The 22805-nt window shown below is 39.2% G+C and overlaps 2 protein-coding genes across 5 annotated transcripts; one reads left to right on the forward strand and one right to left on the reverse strand.

Moving 5' to 3' along the window:
- Nucleotides 1-5420: 5420 nt before the first annotated feature.
- LOC137946776 (glutamate receptor 2.1-like) lies at nt 5421-10530 on the reverse strand. The gene is made up of 7 exons (XM_068793081.1): nt 10477-10530; nt 10296-10387; nt 9999-10125; nt 9020-9287; nt 7021-8360; nt 6559-6874; nt 5421-6415 (listed from the first exon to the last, which is right to left on the reverse strand). Exons 1-7 carry the CDS (start codon nt 10528-10530, stop codon nt 5421-5423), a joined length of 3192 nt encoding a protein of 1063 aa, XP_068649182.1.
- A 1837-nt stretch (nt 10531-12367) lies between these two features.
- LOC137945793 (ubiquitin-conjugating enzyme E2-23 kDa-like) lies at nt 12368-22156 on the forward strand. Of its 4 annotated transcripts, none has more exons than XM_068791819.1 (9): nt 12368-12541; nt 12659-12717; nt 16739-16856; nt 16999-17049; nt 17170-17249; nt 17639-17753; nt 17849-17901; nt 18450-18578; nt 21886-22156. In XM_068791819.1, exons 4-9 carry the CDS (start codon nt 17006-17008, stop codon nt 22014-22016), a joined length of 552 nt encoding a protein of 183 aa, XP_068647920.1. In that variant the 5' UTR covers nt 12368-12541; nt 12659-12717; nt 16739-16856; nt 16999-17005; the 3' UTR covers nt 22017-22156. The 4 variants fall into 4 exon arrangements, with proteins under 4 accessions (XP_068647920.1, XP_068647921.1, XP_068647919.1 ...); XM_068791820.1 differs by lacking the exon at nt 16739-16856 and adding an exon at nt 21392-21467 and having other exon boundaries at nt 21886-21968; XM_068791818.1 differs by lacking the exon at nt 16739-16856.
- Nucleotides 22157-22805: the final 649 nt, after the last annotated feature.

Here is a 22805-nt window from a genome sequence, read left to right on the forward strand (position 1 = left end):
AGTTGTCCCATCCATTTTGGAACTTTTTCTGACCTCGCCCAATCAAATGATTTGTTCTTTATTGTTAGAGTCAACCACATCGGCATCAACTTCTACGGTTGTTGAAAATTCCGAAAACCTACTTCTAAAACAAACCAGGTCAATTTGTCCAACTTGCTGAAGCTAAATAGTAAAGATCCATTAAAGCGTTCACACTTACCTGACTTGTCTACTATCTGGGATTTTCAACCCACACTCTAAAACCTAAAAGTCACCCAGGTCAAATCCGTTTTTACAAATCCGGTGAAAAACCAAGTCCAGCAGTCTCCACGTCCCAAATTTTCGACCGCTAAATTGCAGGTCAAACTTGGCTGATCCAAAAACCTCGACACCATGAGCAGGTAAGCTTGCATTTTTATCTTTTCTCTCCAATGGTTAAATCTGTTGTCTATATCTTATCTTCTGAGAAGATTGAAAAAAACCGATTTCCAAGAATTTATTTGATTTCCCTACATTTATTCTGCTGTCCATGTTATCGAATACCGTACTCTCCATTCTCCAATGGGAAATCCGTATTCAGAGTTACTCGCTGAGATAGCATGGGGAGAGGATATCAATTATCAAAGCAGGAGAAGAAAATATCAAATATGAGAGAAGGAAAGAGATGAGAGAAATGAATAACCAAACCCTACTGTTTCTACACTGCAGGATTGCTGATGGGTTTCTGACGCCGGTCATCCTGTAGGCGGATCAAATTGAGAATCACGGCAAGAACGCAAGAAATCTGCCTCCAGAGAAACCTCTCTGATTCGATTCAAAATATCAATGGGGGGGTTAGTACACATGACTCAGGACATGATCTTCATGCGCATTACGCAGGTCATGTCCTGATGTTGTTAGAGAGCGCCCAAATTCATGTCATGTACATGAATATACATGAATCAAGAGTTCATGTCTCAAGAGTAACGGGCGAAAAGTGTTTTCCGCTCGATTTTGAGAATCATCTACATGACTCTCGCGCGGGGCTCTCTCTCGGGGCTCTCTCTGTCGCACACCCTCTCTGCCATTGCATTCCCGCAGCCCTCTCTCTTTCTCTGCTCCCTCTCTCGTCTCCTTTCCCGCAGCCCTCTCTCGTCTCCGTTCCCGCAACCCTCTCTCATTCCCGTAGCCCTCTCTCGTCTCCGCAACCCTCTCTCGTCTCCATTCCCGCAGCCCTCTCTCATTCTCTGCTCCCTCTCTCATTTCCGCAGCCCTCTCTCATTCCCGCAGAGCACGGGAGGTCGAGCATTTGCAGAGCTTCTCGGCCTCCCTCTCTTCTCCCTCTCGGCGTACCGTCGGAGCGCCGCCTCTGTCGGCATTGCCCGCAGTCGTCGCCGGCCGTTGCCTTTGCCTAGCCGTCCCCGTCGCCATCGCCCCGCTGGCTCGCTGCTGAGGAAGACGAAGATGTTTAATTTTTCCTAAGTTAGGAAAAATTAAACTATCTTCATAAAAATTATTAATTTATTATTTTTATTTATAAAATAATTATTTTTATTTTACAATTACTATATTAAAATAGTGATTTAATAGTTATAATTAAAATATTGTTAAAATAAATATTTGATAAATTATTTTGGCATAATTATCCGATTGTTATAGTTAATTAAACCAATGGTTTTAATTTTTGTGATAATATATTATTAATTAATAATAAATAAAATATATTATGTACAAATATATAGTGTGTTAAAGTTATGATTAGATCAATTTTTTCTCTTAAATTATTCATTTTTAGGTTAAATATATCATTTGTTATTAATAAATTAATAACTTAATGTATTACTTTTGTTTTTTTATTTATAATGTTATTTATTTATTATTTGTAATTAATCATATACGTATTTCATTGGCTCATGTAATTACCATATTAATGTACAATAAAATATCTAATTCAATTAATAAATATATTAGTATATTTAATTATACATTCAATAACTTATTCGTGTAGTAATAATGGTTGTTTTACCTAATTTGGGGTTTAAGGATTATGTTGTAATTAAGTGCACTGTAAAGGTTTAGAAATTCTCTTGTTTTTTATGTTTTTCTCATGTTGGGGCACTAACACTGGAAACTGTTTTCCAGTGCACATGAAGTTGTCAACACTAACACAAATTCTTACCTGATCTTCATGTACATGACATGATCTTCATGTTGGACATGACTTGATCTTCAAGAATCCACTTTGGGGCACTAACCCCCCAATATCATTCAACAACCCTTATCCCTAAACCATAAACAGCTCAATGCCCCCAACAAGCCCGGGTTGCAGCTCAAAATAAAACAAACCCTAACCCTACAATTTATGGTCCAACCCGGGTTCAATAAAAAATATCCGATTAAGGATCTGACTATTTACACTGGATCCGATTAAGGATCCGAATATGTACCCGCATCAGATATTCTCGCCTGCATTAGTCTCCTCGGGTTGGAAAGAACTCGCCATCGAGTTCATAATAGCTTCAGCGGAACCGGGAAAATAAGGACACAAGGGTGGGACATGAAAAATATCAGAAGTCTTCAAATGATGCACGGGAATGGCCAGCTTCACATGCTTAGGCGGCAGCCCAGGAGGAGGATCCTCCGCTACGTCTCCATGCTTGACGAAAAACCTGGACAGTGAAAGCAGATTAGTAATACCAACTATCGGAGTAGGAGTGGGTCTTGCCTGACGAGGTGCCAACACAATCTTCTTCCCTTTGATGCTAAGGGAAAAGGTATTCTTCTGCCCATCATAAATAATACGGCGATCATACTGCCAAGGGCGGCCTAACAATACATGGCACGCTTCCATAGAGACAACATCACACCAAACATTATCGAAATATTTTATGCCGATGGAAAAAGATACGAGGCATCGCTGATCGACTGTTACCCCATTACCTTTAGTCAACCAGGCCAACTTGTACGATTTGGGATGATGATTTGTCATCAATTGCAATTTCTGGACAGTCTCTTCAGACACGACATTCTCATAACTGCCATTCTCAATGATCATCGTGCAAACTTTATCGGCGACTGTGCAGGTCGTGTGGAAAATATTAGTCCGCAACCAATCATCCCCTAAATCCACCTTGGGAGTCAACAGACTCTGACGAACAACCAGAGTCGCATTACAACACATCTCCATCTTCATCATCATCATATACAGGTTCACCAAGCTCCGCATTTTCATCTACCACGTCTTCCTCAATCAAAAGATTTTTGCCCTTCTGACTAGCAGGGTTCCTACACTCGGTGGCCTTATGGCCCTGTTCACCACATCGAAAACATCTAATACGTGAAGTAGAAGTACCTTGTGTAGGCTGCTGGGCAGGAACGGATTATGTAGGACAAGCTGGTGGGCTGCTTTGATCGCTTCTAATCATGGGTCTCCGGTTCAGCTGTTGTTCCACAGCCAATGTACGCTGGAAGGTTTCAAAAACGATCCACAACGAGTGAAGACAGAGGACATCCTGTAGGGGCTGTCGTAACCCCCCCAAATACCTTGCCACCATCTGTTCTTCTGTCTCAGATAAGTCATTCCGGGCAATCAACCGATAGAACTCCTCCGAGTAATCATCCACTGATCTCGAGCCTTGCCGCAACAAATGAAGTCGCTGAAACAAGGTTTGAGTGTAGCCGAAAGGAAGGAATTGACCCTCATCTTCTCTCAATCAGTGATTTTGGCATTGCCCTGCTGGTCTCATGATCGCCTCAACTACTCCCACCACAAAGATGTTCTGCTCTTGAGTTTGATGGCAACCAATTTCACCTTGACATTATCTGGGACTTCCTTATACTCAAATATACGCTTTATCTCTTGCAACCAGTCGATGAATCCTTCGGCCTGTAACGTACCAGAAAACTCGGGTAGCGTCACTCTGAAACCGAGGTCTATAGGTCGATCCCCACGGTGTTTCCCGAATCGAGCATGATTGCGATATGGGTTTTCGAACCTGGCATCGGAATCGTGATCTTCCATCTCACGAGAACCGAAATCCTGCGCCGTTAGACGTTGGGTTCACTCCGCGACTTGCCTCTGCAAATCTTCCAGTATCACCGCCTGAACATTACGGCTGCAACCACGACCACCAGCCATTTTTTTTTATTTTTTTTAAATATCTCAAAATTTCCTTTTTTTTTAAATCGTTGGAAATTTCCCAAAATCGACCGCGCTTCCCCCAAATCAAAACAGTCTTGACGCTATTGAAATCTCCGAAATCAGAAGTTCGAAGCCCTTTGTCCCGAAATCGCGACGCTCCGGCCGTCGTCTCTGGCGACGCTAACCCTCTCTCGGCGCTGACGTCTCACGCGAGGTCTCGGACGAAACCCCTGTTTCGGTCCTCTGTTTTCAGTAAGTTCCGAACCTTATCTGTTCGTCGAGCTCCATCGACAACAGATCTGACTACGGCAACGACAACGGTAACGTCGCACGGCAGTTCTGACGGTGACGAAGTCGATGCCGAACCCTTTCCCTACTGAATCCCTATCTTCCGGAAAATCCAGAGTCACTGCTCTGTTTCTGTAACTGCTCGGTTGAGTCTCTAGTAGCAACGTTGAGCGGTAGCTCAACGGTGACGACAACGGTGACGGTGTCGTCTTCGTCGACCCTTTAACTGCTCGCTACAGCGTCTCTGGCTAGCCTCTTCTCGAGCCTGAAGCTCTGATACCAACTGACGTCGGTCAGGAAAGCGATTATCCTGTAGGCGGATCAAATTGAGAATCACGGGAGGAATGCAAGAAATCTGCCTCCAGAGAAACCTCTCTGATTCGATTTAAAATATCAATATCATTCAACAACCCTCATCCCTAAACCCTAAACAACCTTTGAAACAAACTCAACGCCCCCGACAAGCCCGGGCTGCAGCTCAAAATAAAACAAACCCTAACCCTACAATTTATGGTCCAACCCGGGTTCAATACAAGGATCCGACTAAAGATCCAACTAAGGATCTGACTATTTACCGAGGATCCGAATATGTACCCGCATCAGATATTCTCACCTGCATCTGCATAAGTTTCTCATTCTCACTTCTTGTCATCGTGTAAAATCTTTTAATTGCTCGAAGGAATTCTCCTTAGAATCAAAAGTCATTCTCTGTTGTAGAATAAAATCATTCGCGAGAACCTCTGTTAAGGCATTAAATTCGTATACTTTGTGATTTGAGAGGCCACTTTCAGACTTCATAAAACCCTCTATATTGTTCGTAACAACTGTTGTGACCATTGCTGAAATAGTTTATTTAAAAGTGTCGTAGAGCATAAAAGAATCTGCTCAGAGGATCTACACGCTGCTCCTGGTGATGTCTACACGGCCAAGATGGACACAAATTTTTTTATCTTAATCATCGCCTATAAATATCCGCAGCAATAAGCAAAAGAAACCTTAAAAATCATCAGCCTCTAGTGTCCTTCATATCCAATCACCTCCACTTGCTAACTTGAAGTTCAGATTCTTCGGTTCCTACCTCAGCAGAGGGAGACGCGGAGCCTGCAAGGCTGCTTGGTCCAGTTTGATAGCTCCGACATTCTCCAACCGCACCAGCCTCATCTTCACCATTATCGGTATTAATGGTTTCATCGATTACCTGAACTTGATCATCATCCGACCTCTCGTCGTCACTTACAGAATCGTCTGCAGGCTCAACTAGTTCGACTTCGGCGGCGATCCTTGCTCTCTTTCGTTCCTCGTATGAGATGTTGACCAAGTACAAAACGACTGTCACTGCTGAGATAGATATGGTGGTGAGGTAGATGAAACGGAAGCTACTGAGGGAGAGTTCGTAGTTGATATCTGTTGGGACTGGACAAGTCATGTTTCCAAACCATTTAGTCTCTATTTCGTTCATCCGATACTGCTTAAACTGAAGAAGGGCTCTCGAAACGTCGGAGACCAGGGGAGAACCTAATGAGAACGCCTGGAAATCAGCAGAAGACGCAAGTGAGATTGCAGCAATCAGAGAGTCATTAATTTGGACAATTACAGAGCCACTGGGACAGAAGGTTACAAATGCGAAGCCTCGAAATCCCTGTGGATAAGTCTTTCCGGCCATGGTGTAATTGCAGTACTTTTTGAGAAAGACTTTGACGTAAGGGATCTCATCCACTATCGCAGAAACTCCACCGTAGGGGCTTCCCAGTTCGAGGGCCTTTGCGTATTCTTCAACTGAAGGGTAAGCTATGATATTTGATTCGTCTACGCCTTGCTCCTTCAGGAACTCCAGCACAAGGGATCCATTCTGGTATCCAATGTTCTCTTTGTTCTTAATAAGAGTTTGAAGATCAGTCACCTTTGGTCGAAGCCTCTCCACTGTCACAATGGAGGTCAAATTGGCGCTATAACTTGTCACAAGAACGAAGATGACAAAAGTCCACAAGCTGCTGACGAATCTCGCGTGGTTGGTATTCAACTTCTCTCCTGCACCCACGGTACTAATTAACTTCTCTCTTACAGTCATGATCCATTCATAAATTAACTATCATAATCACGAAGCGAAAGGGAAGAAGAGCCTCAGGAAGTACAAGAAATATTTAACGACAAAAAATTTAATGGCTACTTACTATTCGCAAATACGAAGATGGTAAAGGAAAAATAGAGGATTTTTCCAACTTGTTCTGGTTTCGTCCCTTGGAATTCCTCGTTCGTTGAACGCTCGAAAAACCATATAAGAACTCCCTTGACCACTGACATTCCTGCGCTAGCAAACCACAACTCCATTGAAAGTGGAGCCAAGAACCACCAAATTTTCTTGGTAGCATCGGCGTCCACAACTGGAACGATCATGGAAATCCCGGAGTCTGTGAACGGCTGGCTGAAATCCACATAATTTGATCTGTTTGGTATGATAGTTGTATCACCTACCACCACGTCGTACCTCTGCGCTTCCACGAGATCGACAAAACAAGTTAATCAAAATCGATTGCAAGGGGGGAATTATACATACACCAGGCTGCTCGAAAAGCAAATACCAGATTCAAAATAAATAAATAAATGGATGGTTTCAGACAATTATACTCCCCCACCTTGAGGAACACCTGATAAATCAATTCGTCGTAGTAGCCTAATTCATTGACGTGAACATTATGATACGGTTGAAAATCCAGTTGCACATACGGTATAGTCTCCATGACGGTACGGAAAATATCAACGACGTAACCTTTGGTGACATAACATTTCTGTTTAGGGTCCCATTCCACCTTCACGAACTCGTTGTATCCAGTTTTAACAGGGACGCCAACCCTCAAGATTGTGACATTCGTAGCGTAAGGAGATTTCGGAACTATAGTGTTTCCGCCAGGCCATATAATGCTGGCGAGATCTTCAGCGTTGGTAGAGTAGTTCTTCTCGATGCTCAGAACGCGACTGAGACCATAGCCTGGTGTCCAGTAACCGACCTTCCGTCCGGCACCGTCGTTTACCACATTTATAATCTCAAAGGTGTTGAAAGAGTTCAACTGCCCTTCTGCTAAGCTAATCACCCCGCTCAAGCCATTGAAGCGCGTGGCCAAGAGGGCCTGTAGAAGTTTCGGCCCAACTGAGGACACTTCCATGCTCATTAATTTCTTCGAATTTGCTTCTGCTTGGGGATTGGGGTGAATAATCGGCGGGACTCCGGGGGAGAAAGCTTTTTCAGCTGCCAGTGCGATTGCCCACGTTGCATCATAAGCCCATAACGCATATACATCAATGTCGGATACATCTGCCTCGGGATGTTCCTTTTCGAATTTACGTTTCCACCGTTGTCGAAAATTGTCCAGAAGTAGGGATTTTGGCACATGTGTTTTGATTCCAAGAACACCTTCCATGGAGTTCACCACAGAAGGATCCATGGATTTGACAAGATTGGCTAGTCTGGACGTTATGATCCATGCATACCCATCTACCATCATCCCTGCCTCGTTTGCTAGCCGGAAAAAGCTTCCACCGAGCGAAACCGGCAAGTGAACGATGAAAACCCTGACGGGCAGATCGGATAATTCTCGCATAATTTGACGAATCGAGGCCTCATCAGCCGTTGGTGGGAGCGGGATCCTGCGAAAGATGCCTGTACCAACTTCTTGGATGGCATCAGTGAGGTAAGGTATTAGGCCATTTCCACTGTAGCTATCGTCATGGACGAGGATCAATTCTTTCCAGCCAAATGCTTTAAGAATTGATGCAATAGGCCTCGCCTGAGCAGAGTCATTCTGTGCCATACGGATGAAGTAAGGCGTTCGGGATGGTGATATCAGAGAGTTGACGACAGAGAAGGAGATGATGGGAACATGAGCTTCGTTTCCCATGTGCGCCAGGAAATCTGCCTCTTCTGATGTTTGAGGCCCAATGATGGCTTCCACACCAACTGTTTTCAAGAGCAGCAAGCCTGCAAAATGAAGGAACTGATCAAGCCACTTATTTTCACTAAATTCATCACAGGAATCTTTAACGAATGTCTGTTAAAAAGTGAGAAATGTTCCAGAAATACACGGTAAGCGTTAGGATTACCCTTAAATTTCTTCCCATCTTTTGTTCTTTGGACGGCAGATGGATTCTTTTTTAACTGCTGCTTCTTTTCAGTTTGAAAGCAGTAGTTGGTGGAAAGTCTTTTCAGTTTCGGTACCGATAGGCCAACGTCTTTCATAGAGAACGTAGTGCGAAGGTTATGAACCCATGTCTCTACATCCATGGAAATTTATGACCCACGTTCTCCCATCGGCAGTTACAGAAGCCGATAAGTTTTATGGGAGCTTGACTTATAAATAGAGGTTTGGTCACTAATCTGGTTTACTGATACAATCCTTCAGCTTACACCATCACTGAGAGTGATGAGAGAGCGGAAGACCCAAACAGAAGCAAAGAACTCCTATAAATTTAACTGAATTTGATCGAACGGAGGGAGGTAAGATTTTGGTTTCCGTTTAACTTTTATTCAATGAATGGAGCGGACCACTGATCCTTCCATTTGAGCATTGAAATTCATGATAGGCTAATATTCCTATCTCTTCTAAAATTTCTGAAGACTCTAAAAGAGCTGTATCATACCTGCAGAAGCGGCTTTGACGACACTTCCTTCGGAATTCTGATAATGAAGTATAATACGAGTCCGATAATCCCTGCCGGTAGTCGTATAAAAGTCCTCGACAGCCATGGAAATGGAGCTGTTATTCACAACTCCATCAAGTAATTCAAGGTCCAAAATCACTCCAACGTGGACATCCACATGCCCATTCCCGGTTCGGTCTCCACATGCGATGGAGATGCCAATAAGCACTAAGCAGAAGATCGAGAACGAACGAAGCTTCTGCTCTACCTTCATTCAGCGAGCGTCTGCAACAATGTTGGACCAGAGAGATGGAGCATTGCTCCCGAAAAAGATAACAGCGCACATTAATCATCATGATTCAACGGAGGTCTTCTTCCTTGTAGCTTCCTTGCGATTAATCAATTTAGCTTAGGGGGCGTAACTCTGCGCGAATGACTTTTCCAAGTTGATGCAACCGGGCCAGAAGAAAGGGACATGATCATCTTATTAATGAATTTACTTGTAGATGTTGACAAGGAATCGTTTTTGGAAACCTGTGATCAGGCCAGAAGAGGCTATTGGTAAGAGCCCAAAAATTTGTCACTGATCATGAAAGAATCATAAAAATACTTCAGTTTTTATTTTTGTTTTACATGTTTAGTTTTACTGGTAAGGGCCCAAAAATCTGTCACTGATCATGAAAGAATCATAAAAATACTTTTACTTTTTATGTTTTTTTACATGGTTAGTTTTAAACTATCTTCCTAACGCTCCTCTTCCAGTTTTGTCACGACAGGTCGAGTCCATGAGTAGTATCTTTTTGTTTATTTTCCAAAAGATTTGTCTCATGCAAACTTCTACGGTTGTTGAAAATTCATAGATCACTCAGTTTTCTGAAAACCTTACTGTTGAAATATTTGTTTGTATTGATCAGGCCAGTCCTTGTATAAGATCCGTGAGGTTGCTTTCCTAACAGGTTCGAGTCGTCATGTGGCTGACACAGTCGGGGATCAACTTGGCGAATCCAAAATTGTCGACCAGTGGTTCAAAGTCTGAATCGAGGAGAACATTGCTTGTCTTGACATCTCTGTGGATTATGTGGCGTGTCACCTCATGATGCAAGTACCTGAAAGAGAAAAGATATGTTAATTGGGGTTAATCAGTTGATCATGTATTGGCTTTCTGCCATTAATTGATGAGTTTTCTATATATAAGATTTGCCTTTTTCTACTCAATTTGTCAGTTGCTCCGATGTGATTCTGTACAATACTATTAGAAGATGAGAGTGGAGCTTACATTAGACCTTGTGCAGAGCCGAGAGCAATTCTCATTCTCTTTTTCCAATCCAGTTGCTTTTCACTGGCAAATTGGCCAGGTGGGAAAGCAAACTAAGGTTGAGCATATAGTCGTACACAATGAGTCTTTGGTCTGCTTCGGCACAGTATCCTCTCAAACCGAGGAGATTCTTGTGACAGACCCTCCCCAGAACTTCGATTTCAACTGCAAATTCCATCTCAGCTTTTGAACTCATGGCCTTCAGCTTCTTCACGACGATTTGCACTCATAACCGAAGTGACAGTTAATTTGGATAAAAGTATTGACATGGATATATTATCTGCTGCAGCTTAAAGAACACTAAAATGAATAAAACCACGTGTAAGTAAAAAATTAGACCAACTCACTTGCAGCCCTTGTTTTGCTACAATACACAGTTCCAAACCCTCCTCAAAGCTTGTTATCCTCACTGAAACCATTTGTTGCAATATGCAGCTCCTTGTATGTGAAAATTCTCCACGTACTACTCATTGCGTTGTGGGCCTCCACCCCAATTATCCATATATAATAGCACAAAGAACCTACATGTGAGGGTGAGTGTTAAGAAATAGTTTTACATGGATTAATAAAAATAAATATATTGAGTTTATTAGTTGGAAAAAACGTTTCTTTGGGATAGAACTTGGACCCAACTTCAAAGTGATCGAACTGGCACAGATGGAATGAAGTTCAGAATTCTCAATAAACCACTAGATTGTGCTGGAACACTAGAGAAGTACTACGACTCCCTTGATCAACCAAGGTCGCCTTATGCTTTCGCAAAAACTTACCCTTCGTTGACCTTCTCATCCCCGCAATACCTCATCATCGACCCCATAGCTTCCCTGAATCCCGTAGAGGTTCAGTTGATCTTGCTTGATGTCATCTACAAGCGCACGTTAATAAAGTTTTGACACAAACAGAGATCGTCTTTTAAGCTATGGCGTGAGATTTTAGTGATTCAATGTAGAGAAAAGCCAGCCGCAATTTAATTACATCTTTGCTCAACGGTAGGACCTCAGAAAACAATGAGAAACGAGAAACTAAAGTAGTATTAAAAGAAAATGATTAGAAGTGAGCATAATGATTTGTCTTCGAGTTACAAAAAACCTCCCTCGGTGCCATTTGGATCCAGAATCACGTTGTTTATTTTCTTTATGAGTAAAGTAATTGTTCTTGTCTAAACCCAACAAAACAAAGTTAGTTAAAAAGTTTATTTTCTCGACATTTATAATAAACAGGTTCAACATCTCCTGTCGGTTCGAAGTTTGGTACGTTGAGTTTGATTATTTTTAGGTCATTTGATTAATACGTAGGACATATTAATGGAACATTTACCATTTAAAGTTGAGTCTAAGGCTTATCCCAAAATGACTAGTCCCAATTAATAAGTTTAACATATTTATTTTCACTAATACATGTAAGACTAATATCCCGATTAGCTTTGATTCCACCAAACCCAATAATTTCAAAAGATCAATTTTTGTAATAAGACTTTTATCATTCTCAATAATATATTTATTTAGAAACTAATAATATTTTTAAACATTTAATGCTATTTTGTTTATTTATTGTTGCCAACCTTTATCAATGGCTCTTAGTATCTGCCCGTTTCAAACCTAAAAGTTGGGAAGGTCCATTTATAAGATAGAAGTCACTAAAAAATGTCGCCATATTCTAGTAAAAAAATGCAATTTCTTCTTTATAACCTATCGATTTACTGTGAGTACATTCACGATTCTTGCCAAGCATGAAATTACCAAATGGCACTCAGTTCGCCACGTTTTTGGAGTGAATGGGGCATTTCCATTTTGATGCCAATTCCTGTTACGTGCGTTACACCCTCAAGTCCATTCGTGCAGGTCACATGCAGGTCACACGTGATTATAAAATAGCCAAGATACACAAATGAAAGAAATCTGATAGGCATCTGTAACCAGTTACCAATATTTAATTAAATAGGTCCCCAGGCTAGAGCTGTATGCACTATGCAGTACTGCGGTCTGCATGCATTATTCGTTCTCAAAAGAATGTCGCTTTACTTAATCGGCCAATACACATGGATATATACAGACGTCGCTCGAACAAAATAGAGTTCTTCCAATCTCAGACTTCCTCCATCCGCGAATCCACATTCTCAGCTCTGGTATTCGACGATTCCATCCGGCAGCAACTCGCCTCTATTAATTCCTATATCCCAATCACTTCCGAGGACCCCGTTCTTTGCGGTAACTCCTATTTCTATTTATCTATCGTGCCGGATCTCTGCCGCTGGATCCGTCATCTTCTTTCTCCCTTCTCTTTCTTTCTCCTTGATGATGTAGTCCAACAACTCGATTTTTCAGGTTCGTTTCCTCATTCGACGACTTGGATTATTGGCTTCAGGGCGCGATTTTGCAAAAAGGTTCTTCCTCCCTTCTTTTCTGTTTTTTTTTTTTTTTTTGAATTTGGATGGGCTTACGTTGAATATTTGGTTCTTGAACAAATCATTGGCATTTCATGTTTGGATCTTGTTTGATGTCTCATTGGTTTAGTTTAGCTTGTGAAAATCTGGAGTGGCGGTTTGTGAAGACGTCTTCATTTGTGTCTGGATGAGTTGGGAATTCGTTTATGGTTTGGCTTGGCCATAACTTTGAAGGTTGTCCTTATCCATTATACCAGTAGGTCTTCGTATTTGGATTAGGTAACTGATCAAACTATGCGCTTTTCATCCTCCTCTAGACAACCTTGATGAAGTGGATACATCTTATTATTATTATTATTATTATTACTATATAATTTATGTAATCTTGGCCTCGAAGTAGTAGGTTTAGCTTGAGAAACTCAGAAAATTACAAGAAAGATTTTACTGTATAGTGCTCGTGTTTCAAGTCTTCCGCTGTTCCTAGAGTGCAGAAGTCTGTAATATTCCGTTTGTCTGGATTCGCCATAAAGTTTTAACAAATGAAGAATGGTGCAGTGAAGTGTCTCTCAGTAACAACAGCAGTGAGTAGTAGGAGAAGGAGGATTTCTAAAATGTATCTCAATAACAATAATGGTGAATTAGATGAGGGTATCTTTTATTCTTCATGTATTTAAATCTTATAGGGAATCCAGACAAATTAAATGATGAAAACTTCTGTTCACCATGAGCACCTCGCTCTGGTAAACTCCTTCCCGTTGTAATTTTGGGTCCCTGACCCTTTTGTATCATGTTATTAGTGTTTTACCTGTATTTAATAAAGCTTGTCATCATTTAAAAAAAAACACTTCTGTTCTTTAGGAACACGGTAGTTCTTGAAATATGAGCTCTATAGTCTTGTAGTTTTCTGAATTTCTGAAGTTACATCTTGTACTTCAAGGCCAAGTTCTAAATTCCAGTTTAACAAAAAGATGCTGCTGCTCACTCAATCACTCGCTTCTCACATGTACATTTATCCATGTGTCTATCTACTACTTATGTATTAATGTCAGGACTAGTCATCATCAAAGCTTTATCCCTGCTATTTTGGGTGTTACTACATGAATTATTCTCTGACATGCTGATGTCTTCAGGGTAACTTGACCCTTAGTGATCCCTCTTCAAGTCTATTCGTATCATTGTTGGTCTTCCCCCTTTTCTTGATGGTCACTCAACTGATAATCATATGACTCTTTTCATTCCCATTCTCGAGTATGTGCAAGCCATCTCAAATTGCTTTCTTGGTGTCACATATACTTTTGCCTCTCCAATGTCCTTGAGTATGTACTTTTCTGTTATAGTGCCCTATTTTCTCCACACATCTGCACTGACATTCTCGTTTTTGTGGTCATCTTCTGTAAGTGTTGCTTCTTTGCTATCTCGTACACCTTAAAGCATCGTTCGTCTAATAGCCATTTGAAAATTTTTGGCCCCACCCTTTTTCTTCATGCTTCTATAAAAAAATTCTATTCACCAATCTTCACTTAACTCTTCTAAAACGTTTATTCTATGATGCATGCGCATATTCATTCACATATGAGAAAGGATTATAGACCCATGCTATTTATTTGCACTCAGTTTCTAATTTTAGCCATGGGATGTTGGTTTAATGGTTAAATTTTACTTCTTCTATTTCTTCATATTTTTTATTTCCTATCGTTCATTAGATTTTTTGACTTTTTATTGTTTTTTAATTATATAAAAGAGATTATGGAATTGTTGTAAGTATGGTGGAGAAAGTGGTAATTATGCAAATAACACGACTTTTTGAAGAGAGACAAAGTTGGGTGCCAATAATTTTGGTTGGACTTGGGTTCAAGCTGGCAGAGGAAGAAACTGAAGAAGCACTTGGACTATATATGTATGTATCATGCATGTACAGCATTTTCCCTTCTCTCTCCCCATGGGTGCAACAATGTCTAGGTCGTCCAAATAGCACCTTCTTTTCCCCTCGAGTGAGGGGTACAAAACAATGGCAGGGGAAGGAAGTGATCTGTTCAATACAGGAGTCATCTATCCTTTGCAGGAGTGGTCCTAGAAAAGATAAGAAATTACTTCATATTTGGGCGTCCAAATTAACATACTCAAAGATGAAGAAGAAGAGTTCAAATAGACGAGGATCATACAAAGATAAGAAAGTCCTTCATACTTACTCAAAGATAAAGAAGAAGAGTTCAAATTAGATGAGGACCTCTCAGAAGTGGGATAAGGAGATTATGGTTCTTCCAAACATTTAATGAGGTAGAACAAACTATGCCTCCATATTTGTGGTGTTCCGTTGACTCTGTCTTTAGATCTGTCAACTAGCTCTATATTGTTTCTATTAACAAATCTTTACAAGGGATTGTTGATGGTGGCAGTTAACTATCAATTGTATGTGCAAGAAGGTATGAGCTTAGAGTTAATTTGTGCTGTAGCACTATAATTACTAGAAATCCACTTGCATGCCCATCCATTGGTTTAGCTTCATTTGATGATGCATTTTGATGTAGGACGAGGCGCGAATTTTAATTGACTTATGTGAATGTCGATTAACTATTGGAATTAGATGGGGAAAGGAAGATAGTAGAGAGGAAGAAAGGAGAATTTGGAATGAGAGATAGGAGAATTGAGAAGAATAATTTAGAAGAAGAAGAATAGAGAAGAAAGAAGAAGAAGGGGAAGAAGAAAGGGGAGGGAGAGAAGGAGAGATTTGATTTTATTTATTCATCTTCGAAGCTACTTTCAACATCCTGTTACAACCTATAAATAATTAAATTTAAAATTCAAAATAGATAAGATCACTATCTGATCAAATCTAATAAAATCAGAACAGATAAACTAAAATTAAATTTAGAATTTAAAATTCAAAACATATATGATCATTATTTGATCAAATCCAGTAAAATCAAGAAAGATAAACTAAAAAAAATAAAAATAATAATAATTTTAAAAATAATTTCAACCATAATTGATGGGTCATCTGGGGCTAGATGGGCATACTGGTGTCCCCACCTCATTTTATCTTGTAGGATCTTCACCCACTAGATCAAGTACTGGTGTCCTATAAGACTTACATATGATTAATTATTTTATTCCTTCATTGTTCTATAAGTTATTAAGTAGAAAGTTGTAGCAATTAGTATGTCTGCTTGGAAAGTGAAACTGATTTTCCAATACGCAGAGCTTTGCCAACACCTAGTTTCTATTTTTCTTATAACTTCATAGTTGGTACTACCGCATTATTCTTACATCAATCTGGGTGAATGTGGATCCATCTTTGCCTACGACTGACAATATGGATTTCCCTACAAATAATTTGCCTTTGTAGACAGTTCACATGAAATGATAAAGGCTGAAAAGGAGTAATTAGGAGCCACTTTTCAACATCACTCTAACATGCCCCCCAACCACCACCCACTATCACAAAAAAAGGATGTGAGATGTCATTACATCACATATTACTAAAAGAAAAAACATATTACTGCTTTTTTATGAGATGCAAGATGGACTTGATTTTTGTCTTTATTTTTACAATTGCTGACTGGATGTTGATTTTCTTGTAAATTTTATATTTCTTCTCGAGAGTTTGCTTGCTGTCATAGAAATTTTGTTATGGAGCAGGAATATATTGTCAAATATGTTTTGATTTTGATGTCTTTTACAAGTTGTTTAAATGTCTTAGGCTACTATAGTTAGTTTTTCTCTTTTTGATCTTCTGTGCATGCTGCTTTTGCTAGTTATTTTTATTTGTCTTGAAAGCTTGTTTTCTTTTTTCTTTTTCCTTTTTCTTAAACAAGTAATCTTTTTAGGGTTCTTTTTTTATTTTTTATTTTGAAATGTTGAACGCGTTAAGTATTTTCAGGTTCTTTTGCGGGGTTTCACCTTCATGTATGGCTTTTACTATGTTTTTATGATCTCTCAAGGTGGTTCCAAATGCTTAGCTAGTTCTTACGTGTTATTGAACACAGTAATGGATTATCTGTCTTACATGATGATTGATCAGGGGGCGGGGAGATGCACAAAGTGAAAGAATTGGGCAATACAGTTTATATTCATAATAAAGAAGATATGCTTTCTGGGGAATGGAGCTGATTAAGTTTTACATGCACTGTCTTTAGCAGGTCCATGGCAATGCATGTCATAATTTGAAATGACTGTTGAGTTGATAAATTGAGTCCTTACACTTCATTGCATCCACTATTTTTTTTCTGAAAACTGAAATCTTGCATCTGCTGAATATTGTACCTTGCCTCACTGTTATAGGAAGGAGATGTCTTCCCCAAGAAAGAGGAGAGATATGGATGTCATGAAGCTGTAAGTCAGTTGTGTTGTTAGATTTAGAGAGAGAGGGAGAGAGAGAGAGAGAGTTGTCAGTAGGGCTTTTCAGCTTTTTAAAGGATGATTAACTTCTGAACTGGTCTGCTGTTCTTTAAGGATGATGAACGATTATGCTGTGGAGCCTGTCAATGATGGTATAAATGAATTCAATGTGGAATTTCACGGCCCAAAAGAAAGTATAAAATTTTCACCCTTACTTTCCTGCTTAATTTTTTAATTATTTTATCATTTTTTCCAAGCGATGGCTGCCTGGACTTACCAGAAAAGCAGAAAATTTTAGGATTAACAAGGTGTTCTGGTGGCACTTAAACTCCAGTGCACTTAATGGAATTGGATAATAAGAAAAGAAAATTTTGCTTCATCATTTTAGGGTTGGTGGGATTATTTGGGTTCAAGTCAGTGCTGCTTGTCATGGGTCCAAGGGGCAGGCGGTCTCAGTCAACCTCAGACCATGGCCCTACTTGTGGATGAACTAGTTCTCTCAATATTTTCCTCTCCTATAGTTATTGGAGATTCTGCCATGTTAACTTTTTACAATCTCAGTTTTTTCTTTTTTTTTTTGCAGGCGTTTATGAGGGTGGGGTGTGGAAAGTTCGAGTAAAGCTGCCTGATGCTTACCCGTACAAGTCCCCTTCTATTGGCTTTTTAAATAAAATATTCCACCCTAATGTTTCTGAATCGTAAGCTTTTACTTTTGTTGTTCAATTTCAGTAATTTTATTTTGCTAAAGGTGAGCACCTACTTTCTCTTATTTTAAAATTAATATGATTTACAGGTCAGGTTCTGTGTGCTTGGATGTTATCAACCAATCCTGGAGCCCAATGTTTGGTAGTTCCTCCTTTTCAGATTCCTTCGATAGTTTAGTTTAGAGGATAAAAAGTCTACTGAAGTCCAATCAATGTTGGTTGCACCGTACCCTCCTGTTTCACAGTTTAGAGGTCAAGATATTGACTAGATCAATTTTTATTCTGTACAATTTTTTTTGAGAGGCGTGGCGTGATTCGAACTCGCGACCTGACGCACTGAATGTAAGAAGAATACCACTAGACCAAACGGCCATCGGTTTTATTCAGTACAGTTGTATCTACAGTTATCTCCATTTTATCGTTTAAAAATGAAAGTGTAAGGAAAACAGATATGAAAATCAAGCATGAATAGAATAGATTTGGAGTCCATCTCTCTGTTCTTTCACGTCCTGATTAAGACAATTTTTGACTGAAACAAGAATTTGGTCTTGTAATGTTATGGGATATATGTATATTGTACTGTAGTCACTTGAGTGAAAATGATGGGGCATCATTCCTCACAGTTTGAATGTCTACATCATATCTTAGCTTTGCTGATCTATTAAGTGACTTATGGATATGTGGCTGCAGATCTTTTGAATGTATTTGAAGTGTTCCTTCCGCAGCTATTACTTTACCCCAATCCCACACATCCATTGAATCGTGATGCAGCTTCATTGATGATGAAAGACAAGCAACAATATGAACAAAAAGTCAAAGGTGCATATCAACTTTTGGTCTTTCCCGTGTTGCTCTATTATAATTTTGAAGTTGTTAAAGTTGATGAATTTGATGCTGGAATCCTTACTGGTACTTTTGACTGGTTCTGTTTAATAGGAAAACCATTTTAAGGTCTAGTTAGCAGAAATGTAAATTCTTAACTAATAATCACTGGGAACAAGATATTTAAATCTCAAAAACCAATTTGAACCCCTAGAATGTTGAGTACTGACAGATGATCCATCATCAAATGGAAAGCCATCATCTTGATTTGTTGGTTATTTTACATGACTTTATATTTTATATTATAGGCCCATCTTGTTCAGCGTGTTTGATTTAGTCTATGTACTATTTTTTATATTCATTGGTAGAGTAGAATGGGAGTTATAAGGGAATAAGTGTTTTCTATGTAAAAGGGGCATTTTTATCATTTCTGTAAATTGTGACTTAAACCTAAATAAATAGCATTGGGGGTCGTGCAAAACCTTAGGGTTACTGGTAAAAATATCGTTTAAATCTAGTCGTCTTGATAAAATCTAGGTTTTTTGGATCTCCTCGGTGATTGGTTGGTAAAAAATCAATTTTTCTTTCTTTTCTTCTGCCATAACCTTAGGGTTACTGGTTCTATCATTCTTTAAAAGATGATTCATGCTTCGATTGCCCTAAAAAGGGATTTGTTTTGAGGGATCTTGGGATGCACATCACCTATCCCTAGACCAGTGCCTGTATCATCAGTCTGCATGCTGATGTTGTGGTCTATTCTTGGAAGATCTTCTATCTATTTGATATATAGTGTTCATTTGAGCATATATTAATTGTGCACGTCCCATTGCCCTAACCTTAATTTTTACGAAGTGGGGCTTACATCTATGGAATTTGCAGTGTTAGGATATTGAATTTGAATTTTTTGGGGATTCTATACTTTATAGAATTTGCTCACATGTTAGGTATGTCATTTTTGTTTTCTAACATGAAAGACTCGTCACATATAAAACAAGTAAATTTAGCTAATGGGTCTAATTCCTCAGTCCATGGTGTTGGCACTGTTAACCCTGCATCATTCTTGTCTCCTCAGTCTGCTTTACTAGTTCCTAATTTTTCCTTAAATCCGTTGTCAATGAGCCAATTAACTAAGTCTATGAATTGTTCTCTAACGTTTTATCCAACTCTTTGTTTATTTCAAGATCTTGCGACGAAAAGGACGAATGGTTCTGCGCGTGAGAGAGGTGGTTTGTATTATTTGGAGAGCCACTTACCAGATAATACACTACATGCACTTCATACATCTGCTACATGATTACGTCATCCTTCGCCAACAAAACCAATTCAAGTTTTTCCAAAATTCCTTCCAATCTTACCTTTTAGTGCGAGTCGTGTCGGTTGGGCAAGCACCACTAGAGTTCCTTTCCAGCCTCACATAATAAGACAAATTAAGTATTTGAGGTTGTTCATCCTGATATTTGGGGTCCTTGTTATGTAACGAGTTTGTTTGAATTTAGGTACTTTATCTCATTTATTAATGATTTTAATAGGTGCACTTGGGTCTATCTCCTTCGAGAGAAATCTGATGTTTGTGATATATTCAAACTCTTTTACAATGAAATAAAGATTCAGTTTTCGGTTTCTATTCATATTTTGTATACTGACAATGGTTTTGAATTCATGAATCATAAGTTTAAGTCAAAATCAAGGGATTTTTCATGAAACCTCATGTGTGTTTACTCCACAACAGAATGGAGTTGCAGAGCGTAAAAATCATCATCGACTACAAGTAGCTCTAACAATGATGTTACATATGAAGGTTCCTAAGCATTTTTGGGGTGATGCAGTATTTACTGCATGTTACTTGATCTATAACATGCCTTCATCTATCCTTGAAGGTAAAATTCTCATTCAGATTTTGTTGCCTTTAGCTCTATTGTTCTCAGTCTTTCCTCATGTTTTTGGATGTGTTTGTTTTACTCATGTTATGAGATCATCCAAAGATAAGTTATCTCCTCGTGCAATTAAGTGTCTTTTTTGGGTATTCTCTTACTCAAAAGGGATACAAGTGTTTTTATCCACCTACTAGAAAAACATTTGTATCCGCACTTGTCACATTTTTTTAGGATACTCCCTTCTTTGACTCTACTACTTCCATTGATGTACCATCTTCTTCTCCAGTTTCTGAGTCAATTATTCCTCTACCAGATGAATGATTGTCTTGGACCTATGTAGAATACCATTGTTGAGAAACCCTTGCCGGTATATCAGCGTCGATAGGATGCAAAGAAGGGCCCGTGCTATCTCAAAGAAATTATATAACCGATGTGCTGCATGAGTGTAGATTATTGGGAACTAAATTAGTAGATACTCCAATGGAAGTTGGAATCAATCTATACGATGATCAAAGTATAGAATTGAGTGATGAAACATTGTATAGGAGATTGGTTGGGAAATTTATATATGCCACAAGTACGTACCCAAATATATCCTTTGCAGTAAGTGTAGTAAGCCAGTTTAGGGAACACTCACGGAAGATACATCTCGAAACAACTTAGAGGATATTGAGATATCTCAAGGGAGCATCAGGGAAATGTCTTTTCTTTAAAAATAGTGGTCACTTGAAAATTGAGGCCTTCTCTGATGCAGAGTATGCTGGGTCAAAGATGACATAAAATCAACTATAAGTTACTATGTCTTTCTGGGTGGCAATTTAATCAGTTGGAAAAACAAAATGTTGTAGCTGGATCCAGTGTATAAGTAGAATACAGGGTTATGGTATATTCATTTCAAAGAAAAAGAATTAAGTTTTTGATAATATTCTTTTGCAGCATTTAGGGGAGACTTGGCAGCAGACAGATGGGGTTGTTTCACTTTCACAATGTTATTGTGGATAATGGCCAATTGGTGAAGCTTTTTCCTTTAATGATTTTTCACGTTGAACTCATTTTATGTATCTGAGCCATCACTTCATAATATTGTCAAGGTTTAGGAGAAGTTATTTTTCTTGCGCATTGATGTTGTATGAGACATTAAGCAGTCTGCAGATAAAACATTATAGAAGCTTAATTGTTTCCATGTTAGGAAGTTTTGTGCTTGGCAATGACTTGAAATTTTACTTTTTTCCTTATTGAAAGAAAAAGGCATGATGTATGCTTTCGTATAATGACTTCTACTACTACTGCAAAAGTAATTCAAATTTGGATATTATTTTATATTGCATTTGTTTGTTGGATAGCTGTTGTGCATATTTAAAAATTTGTCAAGCTACTGCAAAAAATGTTTACTACTCAATGTCTCATGAACTTATTGATGGAAGGAACAGAATATTGTGAGCTTTACGCAAAGAAAGAGAGCATCACCAGCACTGCTGAAGAGAGCAGTGATGAAGACATCAGCGATGGGCAAAGTACACGATCTAGTGATGATGAAGTTGCAGGAGAAGCTGACCCCTGAGGAACTCTCACTTGTGAAAGTTTATTGCGTTTAACACCATCAATTTTCATTCCATGTCGTTCTGCTTTTCCATTTGTATAATTTCCTATATCTAAGTGGTTGTAAATTGTTAGTTAGAAAGGGATTTCATGCTCTCAAAACTGAAGTGTGCCATCCACCTAGCTTTAGATGTGTCTGGATGAACAATGGAAAATTTTACAAAATAGAAGCTTTCAACATAAGACTTGGAGTGTATGTTTTTTCCATTTTTCTCCTGTCACCATTCAATTCTTTACTTTGATACCCGTTTTGTCCCCTCCAGATCCTGGTCATGCAGATGTTGAAGGGAATGGTCATTAATAAATGAATAAATATGAAGTCACAGGTCAAAAGCAATTGAGGATGGCTGGCCGTGGAAGTACCACCATGGGCCAGAACTTGAAAAGAGAACGAGAAGGAGAGGGACAAAAGAAGAGGGGTAGTGGCAGTGGGCGAGAAAAGGGGGAGAGCAGTCCAAAATGCCAAAATCTCATTATGCTACTGCTGTTTAGTCGATTAACAATGGTCTTCAGTTCAGCCTTATTATTTCCAAAAAATCAGCACAAATGCCATAAAAACTATGTTAGATGTTTTACTAATGACATATAGATACCCCCTTCTTATTGGATTGATTTCTATATGTTCTATCCTTTGTTCTTGTGCCGAAAGATCCAAATTCTTTTCTAGACCTTGATGTGAGATTGATTGAGCTGCATTCTCCGTATCAATTCCCTCTCATCACTGAGAACAGTGCAATTCTTCTGTCCATGC

This window comes from Aristolochia californica, unplaced genomic scaffold, assembly GCF_029961685.1.
Source record: "Aristolochia californica isolate CCGP_79_NKW_82.1479 unplaced genomic scaffold, dmAriCali1.0.hap1 SCAF_12, whole genome shotgun sequence".
Classification (NCBI taxonomy): Eukaryota; Viridiplantae; Streptophyta; class Magnoliopsida; order Piperales; family Aristolochiaceae; genus Aristolochia; species Aristolochia californica.

Excerpts from the sequence above, each read along its gene's own strand:
- LOC137945793 (XM_068791819.1), top strand. The coding sequence starts at position 17,006 with ATGTCTTCCCCAAGAAAGAGGAGAGATATGGATGTCATGAAGCT. Across the intron at positions 17,754-17,848 it reads CACCCTAATGTTTCTGAATC|GTCAGGTTCTGTGTGCTTGG; the intron begins GTAAGCTTTTAC and ends TATGATTTACAG. Across the intron at positions 17,902-18,449 it reads ATCCTGGAGCCCAATGTTTG|ATCTTTTGAATGTATTTGAA; the intron begins GTAGTTCCTCCT and ends ATGTGGCTGCAG.
- LOC137946776 (XM_068793081.1), bottom strand. The coding sequence starts at position 10,530 with ATGAGTTCAAAAGCTGAGATGGAATTTGCAGTTGAAATCGAAGTTCTG. Across the intron at positions 10,126-10,295 it reads GGCTCTGCACAAGGTCTAAT|GTACTTGCATCATGAGGTGA; the intron begins GTAAGCTCCACT and ends TTTCTCTTTCAG. Across the intron at positions 9,288-9,998 it reads CCAAGTTGATCCCCGACTGT|GTAGAGCAGAAGCTTCGTTC; the intron begins GTCAGCCACATG and ends CGCTGAATGAAG.